General features: G+C 34.3%; 3 protein-coding genes across 5 annotated transcripts in view; all 3 read left to right on the plus strand.

The window, feature by feature from the left end:
- Window positions 1-13324, plus strand: part of LOC131014806 (uncharacterized) — an 80438-nt gene that overhangs the window by 51593 nt on the left and 15521 nt on the right. The gene's annotated exons all lie outside the window — the stretch shown is intronic.
- LOC131014810 (uncharacterized) lies at window positions 2238-5625 on the plus strand. Of its 3 annotated transcripts, none has more exons than XM_057942908.1 (5): window positions 2238-2466; window positions 3980-4152; window positions 4484-4571; window positions 4923-4989; window positions 5073-5625. In XM_057942908.1, exons 2-5 carry the CDS (start codon window positions 4029-4031, stop codon window positions 5124-5126), a joined length of 333 nt encoding a protein of 110 aa, XP_057798891.1. In that variant the 5' UTR covers window positions 2238-2466; window positions 3980-4028; the 3' UTR covers window positions 5127-5625. The 3 variants fall into 3 exon arrangements, with proteins under 3 accessions (XP_057798891.1, XP_057798889.1, XP_057798890.1); XM_057942906.1 differs by having other exon boundaries at window positions 2239-2466; window positions 3944-4152; XM_057942907.1 differs by lacking the exon at window positions 2238-2466 and adding an exon at window positions 2519-3111 and having other exon boundaries at window positions 3944-4152.
- Window positions 5993-11185, plus strand: LOC131014801 (serine carboxypeptidase-like). The gene is made up of 9 exons (XM_057942889.1): window positions 5993-6483; window positions 7347-7524; window positions 7790-7909; window positions 9329-9472; window positions 9553-9703; window positions 9924-10012; window positions 10246-10504; window positions 10610-10743; window positions 10823-11185. Exons 1-9 carry the CDS (start codon window positions 6005-6007, stop codon window positions 10949-10951), a joined length of 1683 nt encoding a protein of 560 aa, XP_057798872.1. The 5' UTR covers window positions 5993-6004; the 3' UTR covers window positions 10952-11185.

Raw genomic sequence — 13324 nt, forward strand, 5'->3', positions numbered from 1 at the left:
ATAACATTATCTAAAATTAATATATGATCTCTACTCACTTTACTCACATTAAATAATTGATTTTTACCAACTTTGCACTCCTAATACCTTATTCTTAATCTACGTACTTATTTATATTGTGTCATTATAAGTGGAACGAAGAAAGTATTATTTATGTCCCAAAACTTCTAAACAGAAAAATTAAAGAAAATGTGTAAATTAGATAAAAGTTGTAGGATTTAAACCTTTCGAAGAATTAATTATTACTTCCTCCGTCCCATTGTTTTATCTTTTTTTCTTTCTTAGTTGTCTTATTTTTCTTGTTCCATTTTCATTTAAGATAGTACTGATAATTAATCTTTCAAAAAGGCATGAACCCTGCTATTTTTAATTAATTTATATATATTTTTTAATTTTTGTGTTCAAAAGAAATTGAATAAATAGAAATGAGCTTGAGTGAATATCTTTTATGAAAATAGATCAATAAAAATAAAATAGCCCAAAATATTAAGTGAGACATCTTTATATATATAAAAAGCAAAGTAAATGTCAATAAATTTAATTTGAAGGGTAATTTTGGAATTGGAAAAAAAAAACTAAAAGTCAAATTTAATATGTTTGACCCCACTTTATTTTCGAAAATAAAAAACTGCCATTACAAGTTAACCAAGAAAATAGCAAAGCACTGTATAAATATTTTTTTCCTTATTTCATAGATAGAACACGATTGTTTTCATTTTTAAGTAATTTAATATTATGTCAAATATATGATATATGCATCTTGAACAAAAGATTATGAAATGAACTTTAATTTGATATATAATAAAAAAATATTTAAAATGAGCAAGTTATGATAATATAAAATTATAAAATATTTATATTTAAAAATATTGATATTTCCTTCAAAAGGAATGAGATTTTAATTGCAATTATAAACTGTATCATTCTTTTAAATTTTTGTCAAATTATGTATTTTTTATTTCATTAAAAACATTATTAATATGACATTATGTAATTATCATAAAATGATAAAATATTACATATTATAATTTTTTTATCAAATTAAATCAATAAGTATAAAATAGTTGTATATATTACTTGAGTCTAAAATTATGTGTAAATTACTTGCATAAAAAATTCTAAAAATATGTTCAAAGATTATTTTCTTAATTTTTATTCTAATTTTCAATATTTATTTCATCATCAAATAAATGAAAATTAAATTCAAGATTTTATTGAATCAAAAGTTATAAGAGACAAAGAAAATCTTATGTTTTAATTAATTTGTTAAAAATTAGTGTTGCTTCCTAAATATGACAACTTCTTTATTTTTATTAATGCATGTATTTTTTTTTTTTTTTGTATTCATACAATTATCTTTGATAGGTATTAAATTAAGTTCAGATATCTTTACGTGTTTATTTATATCTCAAAAATATGTGTTGAAATATAATATGTCAATGACCAATATGCTTAATAGCAAGCACTTTCGTCCCTTAAATTATGATTAAAACTTTAGTGAAATTATAGCTTTAGTTTCTAAATGAATTTTTGGTCCATAGTTTGAATTTTATAGGTTGATATTTTTTTAATTCATCATTTTTCACACCAAATCCATAATGTTACATAACAAATTCATACACAACTTATTTTATGCGATAAATCTGGTTTAATTTTTGTAATTATAGAAACTCCCTGTATAAGTTATACAAGATCTCTATATATATATATATAGGCATGTGCTATATTTTTGTATAATTACATTGATTATATTAAAATATTAGATCACTTAGCAAAAAATAATTTTGATATCGAATTTTAATTATATTAGTTTATATTAATATTATACTATATAAATGCAGATTTTACACGAGTCTAAATTCACATTTAATCGCGCATGGCGCGGGAGATACACTAGTAAATAATAAAACGAAGGGAGTATAATTAATCCACTTCTAAGTTCAAATTCATTTGCTCGTGTAGCGTGTTCAATCCCCAAAAATGAAATAATATCGATGAGGCGAATGTATTATCCGAAAAATTACTATAGTATTAAAATTGTTCGCGTGGTCGGTAACACCGTGCATCTCGTGGTACCATCTACAAGGTACAAGAATCTTGAGCACGAGGTACTTATCCATCCTTGCCCCATAAAAAATGACCATATAGCCCTCAAAGTACAAACCTTCGTTGCAAATCTTCCCTGCAGCCAAAGGGCAGGTCCTGGCAATCGTTTTAAACATGCAAGTACTATTCGACAATGGAACCAAATCCACATCGGCGATGAGAGGGAGAGGGAGAGAGAAAGAGGAATAGAATCTAGAAACTGGAGAAACTGTTTACAGGATGCCACCAAACGAAGAAAACGACGCTGCATATTCTTGAGCCCACATTATGCTTCCTTTTTTCTGCCTATATATACACCATTTCCCCCCTCTCAATTCCTTCTTTATATCCCATTTCTGCTTGGCCTCCACTAAACTAAAGGTACGTATTTCTTACTTTTCTTGTTTTCATGCGTGTTTTCTGTTTCCTTTTATACTGTTTTTGTTTTTTCTTTCAAATTTTGGTTGTCTTTGTCTTTTCTTTGTGAATTGTCAATATATGAATGTTGTTTTGATGGGACGTGGAAAAGATTGAAACTTGTGGGGAAATATTGATGGGTTTTTATGGGTTTTTTGTTTGAGTTAGAATTTCTCATGTTCTTGAAATCTTGATTTCAACTCTGCTCATGTTGCTATGATTTGGCATGCTGCATGTGTATCTCACGAATCGTTAGCTAATGGTTTTTTTAGAAATTGAAGTGAAATTGTGCTGATTGAGATCATTGCGGAAAAGAAAGTATTCTTGAGCATGTTATTTGTCGTCAATTGGCTTGACTTTGAAGATAAATCTATCTCTCCTGCAAGATTTTTGTCATTCCAATTATTTTCGGAATTTAGGAGATTTTTCATATTATTGAATTTTTGACCATTTGCCTCTTGCCCTTTAAAGAAAGGTGAAGCGATAATTATGATACTACATTTTTTTCATGGGGTTTCCTTGTAATTTGTCTGTTACTGTGCCAATTATTTCAGTAGATAGATTTACGGCACCGCGAAAGTTAAAACAGAGCATATTTTACATGCCATGGTGAGTCAATTCTCTTGTTTTACTGGCATTGTTTAGTGGAGATTTAATGAGTTGTTTGCATTTGCATATCTTCATTGTTGGTGTTTGTCGGTATTAATTGAAGCCTCTAAGGTGCATTTACTATTGAGGATCGACAATAGACATGATTGGTTAACTATTTTTATCTTCATCACTAGGATTTCTTCAATCCCATTCCCGCCTCTTTCAATTGGATAAGAATCAAGTAAATTAGCTCAAATTGTAGAAATTATCACTGGGCCTTAGGATACCCCAAAGTTCCAATCCATCTTTAGTAGTAAACAATAGAATAGTCTATAGTATGTTTATGTATCTAGACTAATCTTGAACAGTAAATACTGTCTAAAGGTAAATAAGTCATGCTATTGATCGTACTTGAGTAGTAATTCATGCTTATGATTTGGGTAGTTTGATAAGTAGCAATTTGTGATCAAACATATGTAATTGATAAGAACTTTTAGATTGAGCAGCATCATTGCTATAAAGCGTGAAGAGTATTTATCTACCTAGGACATTGATTCAACATCCAATATAAGTATTTAGAGATTGAGCAATAAACTATGCATGTGCATTAGTATTGCATCCTCAGTTTTCTTGATTTACAATTCTTTCCATGTCCGTGTGAGAACTGAATTAAGCAATTCCCACCCCATTGCTACTTTATTATCAGATTGATAGGAATGGGAGATCTTGAATAGTTCCTTTTTCTATGTATAACAATTTTGGGGTGTATCAATTGAATTGATCTTCTTCTTCTTCTTCTTAGGAAGTTATTTTATATCTTAATTGGTGTGTGTTTGTGAAACCTATTCAGATTTTTGTTATGCTGTAAATCAACATTGAAAAGCAGTTGAGGCATACAGTTTGCGAAAGGCTGATGGTCCTTTATTCCTGACATTATGGAAGTTAATGGTAGAACTTCCCATTGCAATGAAAACCAATGTTCGGAACCTTCTACGTCTCGTAATGAACAGAAAAAGGCAGAAGATAACAGACCAGACACTTCTCAATTTGTTAATCATGGTAAGCCTTCTTTGCACTGCTTTATCTGCATAAAGAGTAGAGAAATGTATCTAGAGTACATGTGATATCAAGAAACAGAATACCCTTTCTATCTATTGGTATCTCCACCTTCTTTTGCTTCGTATTCTGGAAACGGAGTGTCAATAGTTCATACTTGTATCTTTGTTGGTCCAATAACTGCACCCCATGTTACTAATTCCTCGTAACTAATCATTACACCAATGTGTCAGTTCAAAAGAGAATCTTCCATTTGTCACAACGGTTCTTTGTTACTGTATCACTAACTAATGCGTATAAATTTTTATTTTGGTTTTTTCTTATGTTAATATAGCTACGATTGAATGGGAGGAGGACAGAAGAAAATGGATTGGAGATATATCTCAGAGGTCTCAAAGAATGCAAAATGATCCAATTATAAGGTACTATGATCTCCTTGTCTTCTTTCCTCTGCGAAAATCCAAAGTAGTAGTTGTATTTTGATCTTTGAATACTTTGTTAATATGCCGAAAGATGAAGTTGAACCACTTACAGCTACCTAATGTGAAGGTAATAATACAGAGACCTCAGCTTGTGCTGGATGATCACCAATAAAATTTGGGCTAATTCTCGAATGATGTCATATCCCTTAGTAAGGAGCTAAAAGAAGCTTATAAGTGTTTGCAAGGATTATTAGTTATCATTGATAAGTTGATTTTTGCATTACATTGTTCCCTTTTGGTTTCTAGTAATTCTATGATTGTGCTTTGATTCTTCATCATGTGATCTTGCAGCTGGTCAACAACGTACGAAGACCTGCTCTCGACCAATGACCCTTTCCCTAATCCAATTCCTTTACCTGTAAGTTAAACTCTGTGCTATACCATATTTGAAGTCTTTTCTAATACAAGTAGCTACAAATAGATGCATTCACACTTTTGCAGGAGATGGTAGATTTTTTGGTTGATATCTGGCATGATGAGGGGCTTTTTGATTAGATACTCTTATCTAAGTGGCTTCACAAACCAAAAAACATCGACTTCTGCTGCCACATTAGATGCTGTTAAATAGTGATGAACGTACTTTTTGCTCGATTATGCTCCTTAATGATACATTGTGCGGTAGATAAGCTTCTGCTCTTATATACCATTATACAACAATAATCATGCTCCGTTGAGATAAGGTGCTATATCTCGTGTTCTCGAATAAGTACCATGTGTAAGTTATTTGAGATGATCCAAGCATGGCTTATTTTGCCAGTTTTAGCTGTTGTAACAGTGTAGGTAGTGGCATTCAATCTGATAATCATAGTTGTTGGTCTTGTCTCTTCTTAAGATGAAGACGAGCTAAATACTAGATTTGTATGAACACATCAAAAATGTGGCTAGATGTTGGTGTGTAATGCTTTAACTATTTTTGTAGTTCATCTCAACACTTGCAACTGTAAAAGTTTTCCTGGTTATGTCTACTGTAAGAATTTCCAATACTTTTTAGCAATTCTTGTTTTATTTGACCCCAAGATACCAGGGCTAGCAATTTGTGCATGTCATGTTGAGCGAATGGATTATCCTACATTATTAAATATACGAGCGAAGCATAAATTAGACATTCTTTATTTTTTTTATAAATTAATAATTGAACAAAGAAATTTAAAAATCGCCTTATAATAAATTCGAACCTATTTTTTTTATCTTTAAGCATCAATTATTTCACCGACAGCCCAATAACCCCACCCCACACACTATTGTGTTTGTTTCTTATTGATCTTTTTCTTTTTGGGCATGTGTTTCTTATTGATCTTTAAGCATTAACTTATTGATCTTTAAGCATTAACTATTCCAACGCACCCTCATCCGCCTCATCCATAAGATCTAAGATGAGCGAGGTGCAACTGGCCACGTCAAAGCATCATGTATTCTCTACGGATATTTTGACACAGCTGATAATATTCTATTTTATTCGATATAAATATCAAGCAAAGCAACGGAAACACACACAGTGCACACTGCACACTACTAGCAATTCTCAAGCTCACGACAAAATGATGTCTTCCTCGCAAAGCTACCTCTCTCTCTTCGTCGTCGTCGTCCTCCTCCTCTCGCCGATCGCCTCCGTTGTTGGCCTGCTCCGTGCGCCGCCGAATCTGGCAATGGTTTCGGTTGAGCGGCTGATTCACGACCTCAATTTGTTCCCTAAACGTCCGATCAACATCGTCGACGATGAGGTTGCTTCTCCCGACGCTGCGAGGATCTTCGAGAGGCCATTTAGGTCTCCGATTTCGGTCGATCCCAAAGCAGCTGAGGAAGTAGGTCACCATGCTGGTTACTATCAGATTAAGCATTCTCATGCCGCCAGGTTAGCTTCTTCAGAAATTGACTTTAGAGCTCCTTCTCAGCGAACTCCTTTTGTTGTCGTTAATTAATTGGTACTCGGTAAATGATCCGCACTAGCAGCCGATTTATAGAAATGTGACGGTTGTCTGACTAATTTTCCTTGATTATCCGTGATTTTATATCAATTAATTGTGCGCGATAAATGTTTTTGTTTTATTCAACGCTCTATAGCGAGTTCAAATTGATCGAGCTAAAGCATTTTGTGATTACTTTGTTACGATGAGCATTTTAAATTTCAATACCCGTGTTTAACTAATTGGAAATGTATTATCCGTTAGTTGAACTTGAATGGGACCTGTTTTCTATGTGCAGTCACTTTTCTGCCTGTTCAGATACTTTCTAGGATTGCATTTAGAGCTTTTTTTGTTTTTTTTTTTTAATTATCATTTTGCACTCTGTATTTTTGTTTGCATTTCTGTCTAATGACGCTAAATGCGGATCTTCGAATCTGTTAAGCTGGATTTTATGCTTTGGCATTGATATTTTACGCAAGGTTAATCTACTCTGAACCTTAATTTTGACATTTAACATTTTTTATTGCCATGAGCTGGCTGATAATAAAAGGGCTGGTGACCATATATCTTTGTGATTAAGTTTATTGACCTCATGAGCAATGGTAACTGGGGATTTTGTTTTTTCTACTTACGGATTAACTATATTCTAGAGCATGTTCATTTTATAAATGAATGATAGTGTATAACATTTCTAGTTTATTTGGACATAAGTTTGTAAAGTTTCCTATGGAAATGTTTTGATTTTCTGTAGCCTCTGATATACCCACTATACCCAATGGTCAAACTGAGGCTATTGGCATTATGATTGCAGGATGTTTTACTTCTTCTTTGAGTCTCAAAATAGCACCACGGACCCTGTTCTCATCTGGTTGACTGGTGGGCCAGGTTGTAGCAGTGAGTTGGCTCTTTTCTATGAAAATGGGCCCTTCAGTATTGGTGATATTGCTGATAATCTAACTCTTGTGTTTAATGAGTATGGGTGGTTCCAGGTACTATCCTTCGTTAATTTTGGTGATGATAATACTATATTACGTACTGTTCAATAAAATCCTTATATTGTACAATGCTTATACCAATAGGTTATTTGAATTCAGCTAATTGTTGGAATTGTAACATTTAGTGTTCTAAGATTTTTGGTGCCATGCTTGAACTGCTGAATTAGGTTTTCATTGTTCCTGATATGTCAATCTATCTAGTCACATGTCAAGTTTCAGAAACACTTGTGGTATTTGAATTTCTTTAATGATTTTGCAGATCTCAAGTATTATATTTGTTGACCAACCTATTGGAACTGGATTCAGCTATAGTTCTGATAAACGTGACATTCCCCATAATGAGCATGATGTCAGTGATGACCTGTATGACTTTATACAGGTTAGTTTTGTTACTTTGTTTCTCTTTTACACCCTCTCATAGAGGAACATCTGGTCTTTGCTATGCTGCCTATTGCTCAGAACGAAATTGAATGTATCTACATCTATCTTAGTGGTTTAGGTGTTAGACACACAAGCGGAAATTGGATTTATTCGTAAAAAAAAGGAGAAATTAGAGAAAAAGGGTGTTACTAAATGCCAAGTACCCAGAGCTCTCTCTTTCCACTCGCTGACAAAATTATCGCAATTCATTTTTTTTTAAGTGTGGTTTAATTTAATGAAGTTAACCCTTAAATACATTTCTATTTACTAGTTGTGCCTGATGATGTACGAGGATTAGTTAATACTAACATTAAATTTGATATTTATCTGAAAGAAAATTACTCCCTCCGTCACATTTGAAATGTCTCATTTTCTATTTTTAGGATGTCCCATTTGAAATGGCTCAACCCATAAATAGAAAGAAAATTGCCCTTAATTTTGGGTTGTCCCATTTGAAATGTCTCACTTTACACCTTTATCACACAATTCTTAATCTCTGTTCCCATTTTTTTTTTGAGACATTTCAAATGGGACGGTGGGACTAGTATTGTTCCATAGCAGAAAGGAACAGGCTATGGAAAAAATACTTTAAAGTAGATGTGTAGTTGGTTTTCTCATGTTTAGAATTTGACCAACATAATTTTCATTAGTGATGGACCCTTCTTGGGATCATGTTTTGCTGTAGTGATGGGGGAGGGGAAACTTTGCAAAGGAATCAGGGTATAAAGTAAAGACACAGAATTAGTGGGATTGATAATTTTCATTGTCACCCTAGAGTGAATCTGTGGTCACTGTATTTATAACTTTGCTCAACATATTTCCATAAAATTAGTTCTGCCAGCAGGACTTCAGCTAGTAATTCTTAATAACTTAATTCAAAATGTTGAATGAAGTGTATAATGATGATTATTCTTGAAGTTCTGTGTGGTTAAGTTCTACTAGTGTTAGACAGAACAAAAAAATTGCTAATAATTTACTGATGAAACAAATGATGCGAACCTGTTGTGCCATTGTACTAATATTTTGCAATTCTTTCTCAAGCTTTTGTGTAGTGTATAACTTATTCATAGGTACCTTCTTTCTATAATTAGGGTGGAATTGGATTAGATGAGGAAATATAGTACTCCCTCCGTCCCACTAGAATTGGCACACTTGCCTTTTTTGTTTGTCCCACTAGAATTGACACTTTCCTAAAATGGTATGTGGTCCCTACATTCTCTACACACATATAATAAGTGGACCCTACCTACTTTACACTCTTAACCCTTTATTCTTAATCTCCGTGCCCAACTCAAAAGTGCCAATTCTAGTGGGACGGAGGGAGTATTATATTAGAACTTAATAGATAAGAGTCCTCACCGCTCAGTTTCTGCTATAGGCATTCTTTACTGAGCATCCTGAACTGGCAAAGAATGATTTCTTCATTGCTGGAGAGTCATATGCTGGACATTATATTCCTGCTTTTGCTGCTCGCGTCCACCGCGGAAACAAAGAAGCGGAAGGAATTCATGTCAATCTGAAGGTATTCCTGAACGAATAATGTTAGAGGTCTTTCTGTGGCTCTGTTGATTATCTTATATGACTTTTAACTTAACTAAACAGGGATTTGCCATTGGAAATGGTCTCACGGATCCAGGAATTCAGTATGCTGCATATGCTGATTATGCTCTTGATATGGGAATACTTACACAATCTGAGCATGACCGTATCAACAAAGTGCTTCCACTATGTGAAGCAGCGATCAAGCTCTGTGGTACTATACACCCTCTTGTTCTTAATATCCTTTATGTTACAATGATTTATGTGTTTTTGGATTGTTGTTCTCTGTCTGTTTTCTGCGAGGGCATTATTCAAGTTGTTCAGCCTTATTTGTAAATGAGTTACCATTATATTTTTCAAGTGCTTGGAGGTGCTATCTTTCTGTAGCTATGTTGCTAGTTAACTATTAAAGTTATTTCCTCTACTTGTTTCAGGCACTGATGGAACAATATCTTGCATGGCGGCCTATTTTGTTTGCAACACAATATTCAGCTCTATTATTTCACATGCTGGCGATGTGAATGTAAGAAATCTATAACTTGCCTGCTTATGGCTAACTTGTGATTATCCAATTTGGAACCAAGGTTGTGGGTTATCTCCTGATGTATCACTCCTGTGCAAAAAATATTATCATATTCATCTATCCATGAGATGAACTTGGATGAAATAAAGCCATTGAACTCATTGATGAAATTCATAAACTCATCAATCTATGCTTACCATGTGCCTAAGCATTTTGGAACTTTTTTACTGCAGTATTATGATATCAGGAAGAAGTGCATAGGCAATTTATGCTACGACTTCTCAATCATGGAGAAGTTCCTTAACGAGAAATCTGTGAGGAGTGCGCTTGGAGTTGGAGATATAGAGTTTGTCTCGTGCAGTCCTACTGTTTACCAGGCAATGCTTATGGATTGGATGAGAAATCTTGAAGTTGGTATCCCTGCTCTTCTTGAGGATGGAATAAAGATGTTGGTGTATGCTGGAGAATATGATTTGATCTGCAACTGGCTTGGTGAGGCTACTTTACTCCTGATCAGGGAGAAGTAACATTATCCAAATTAAATTTCATAGCTGGTTACTGATTGACAAAAACTGTATCAATAATTTTTATGAGCAGGTAATTCAAGATGGGTCCATGCAATGCAGTGGAGTGGCCAGAATGACTTCGAATCATCTCCTGAAGTCCCTTTTCAAGTTGATGGTTCAGAAGCAGGATTATTGAAAAGTTATGGACCTCTGAGTTTCTTAAAGGTCTTCCACTTCCTTTCTTCCACTTCCTCCTTTCTTTTGACTCTTTAATTTGTCCTTACAAGTCCCTTTCTGAATATAGGTACATGATGCTGGACACATGGTTCCTATGGATCAACCTAAAGCTGCACTAGAGATGATGGGGAGGTGGATGAAGGGGTCACTCTCAAAATTGACTGCTGAACAGGAAAACCTGGTTTCTTCAATGTGATTGCGAAGCTTGGCTTTTCTTGGACTATAGAGTGTCTGTAAATAAGAGATGACTTTTCGACATCTTACAGCCTCATGATAGTTATGTTGGATAATATATGGAGGCAAAATGTTGAAATTGGATGTGCTTCAATTATGAAGCTTGCCCTATGTTGTTGTGTAGTTGCATGACTGCCCTTTTGCTAAGCAGTTTTTTGCCTTTGTTTACTGAAACGATAGTTTCCCCATCCGCTAATTTTGTGTTTTATTGCCTTCATGTACTAAAATCCCCATCCGCTATTATTAGCTTATTATGGTGGCGGTTTACTTCAATTTGGGAGGTAAGTAGTATTTTCCAGACCTGTTTTTCCTTCTTGGCAATTCTTTTTCTAGGGTGAGTAGTTTTTTACCATGCCTTATTGCTACCATTCAATTTATAAGTTTAGTCCCGGGAAGGTGCTATATTGACCCTTACTGTGATCCCTATTGTACTTGAAATGTTGATTAGTGATTATAAAGATGCTCATAGACAGGCTGACCTAGCTTCATCAACAAAGCTATGATCCTTGTGACTTTGGCACTAATTAGTGCTCTCTCCATGAGTTGATGTCACTTTCATTTTCTTTTTACAAATCGGTTTGAAAGCAGAAAATATCTATACTTTTCTGTTGCAGCATTTGATGGACAAACGAAGACCAAGGATCAGTTGGACACAGTCCTTGAACTTGAGGTTGACGGCACCTGTAACTACTGTACATTGATTCCGTATGTTGCGTGTGGTTTTCCGTTTGCTGCTATCTTGTCATTGGGCCCTGTGTTTCAAGTCGGAAGTGTCAATTCACTTTCTATTTTTTGGCTGGTTTACCCTACATCATATATATTTGTGCGCTTGGTATATGTAGACCACTAAATATGGGAAACTTGCGTACAAGTTGCACGAGCATGATCCCCACCTCTCTCATCTTTGAGTATAGCTTTATTTTGTTATTTTCTATGTTGTCTTTTGATCCATCTTTGTCCTTTTTGAATGCATAGTGCCAAGTTAACTCACGGATTGGATGGAGCTAAAACGGGGTATCTGTGATGGAGCCCTTGCACTGATTCAGCTTCATTTTCTCTTTAACAAAGGTAAATTTCAAATCTTTCACTGATCTAGTTCTACTTGCAGTCATTACTTAGTAAATCACTCTAAGATGGGTTTGTCAATTAAAATACTTGTCTTGTGAACGATGCACATGGACTTAGCGCATACCCTCACACTATATGAACATGAATGATAGTCCGTAAAACTTTAAGGTAAATTTTATTCAAGTCAGAAAGTGGGGTGCTCCAGGGTGGTGGGCTCATCAACTTGTGTACTAAATAAACTATGGTCATATTGCAATCGAGTCGAAGCATAAATCAACAGAACAATATTCAATCCTATACAGAGTGAACAAAGCTTTGTAAACCTTCAATCCTAGACAGAGTGAACAAAGAAACTTCCTCCCACAACCAACATTGCCTTTTCAGTTTTTAGTTAAAAGTGTGTTACATTCAACTTGAGGTAGGAATAGGAAGTCAATTTTATTGACTATATTGCATACTATAGGACTTAGAAATGATTCTATCTTTGAATTAATTTCAGAAACTGATAAATATTCTTTAATCCGACCAGCTCTAATGGATTATCCTAAGTGTAAAATTAGTTGATCTGATAGTACTTAGTCCGATAAGTAGCCAACAACTTCACATGTTGGCGGGAAACCTTGTTTATGTTGTGCAGACAAACCCCCTTTTGCTTTCACCAAACAGTTAACCTTAACAGTCACAAACTTTTGGAACCACTTTACTATCAAAACAACAGCCCCAGACCAAGATCAAATGCAGATCGTGTTTGCTCCCCATTCTACAATAACATCAAAAGAACATTTCATCACGAGCCCCACCAAATACATGATGGTAATCTTTTGAGATAATGGATTGGATCTAAAAGATGTGTTTTTTTTGGTCTATACCTGAGAAGAACTGTAGTGGATCCATGAAGTCAAGATATCCAGAGGGTAAATCTACTAAATCTTGATTCGTTATATGAGTGGCTAATCTTGAGGTATTTGAACTTCGCATAATTTACTCATGATGGTCTAGGCTATAAAATAAAATTGACTGTGTGACTACATGTATGCATCCCTCCGTAACCAGTCATCCACAATATCAAACAATTCATGTATAATTTGTGTATAGTTCTTTTGTACTGAGTTGAGATCCAAATAAATAGCTGTTTGTTGACAGTTTCATGGGATCTTAAGCAATTATGTCCCACCTCAAATTTTGTATGCCTGAAATATGGTGCCATTCCTCCTCCATGTTAGTTGCTTTACAAGTGGACCTCTCCCCACATCACCTTATCTTTTTA

This window comes from Salvia miltiorrhiza, chromosome 3 (assembly GCF_028751815.1).
Source record: "Salvia miltiorrhiza cultivar Shanhuang (shh) chromosome 3, IMPLAD_Smil_shh, whole genome shotgun sequence".
Lineage (NCBI taxonomy): Eukaryota > Viridiplantae > Streptophyta > Magnoliopsida > Lamiales > Lamiaceae > Salvia > Salvia miltiorrhiza.

Bases quoted from the DNA above. Each gene is read 5' to 3' on its own strand.
- LOC131014810 (XM_057942908.1), top strand. From the start codon at position 4,029: ATGGAAGTTAATGGTAGAACTTCCCATTGCAATGAAAACCAATGTTCG. The intron at 4,153-4,483 runs GTAAGCCTTCTT...ATGTTAATATAG, and splicing joins TTCTCAATTTGTTAATCATG to CTACGATTGAATGGGAGGAG. The intron at 4,990-5,072 runs GTAAGTTAAACT...ACACTTTTGCAG, and splicing joins CTAATCCAATTCCTTTACCT to GAGATGGTAGATTTTTTGGT.
- LOC131014801 (XM_057942889.1), top strand. From the start codon at position 6,005: ATGAGCGAGGTGCAACTGGCCACGTCAAAGCATCATGTATTCTCTACG. The intron at 9,473-9,552 runs GTATTCCTGAAC...TTAACTAAACAG, and splicing joins GAATTCATGTCAATCTGAAG to GGATTTGCCATTGGAAATGG. The intron at 10,505-10,609 runs GTGAGGCTACTT...TTTTATGAGCAG, and splicing joins TTTGATCTGCAACTGGCTTG to GTAATTCAAGATGGGTCCAT.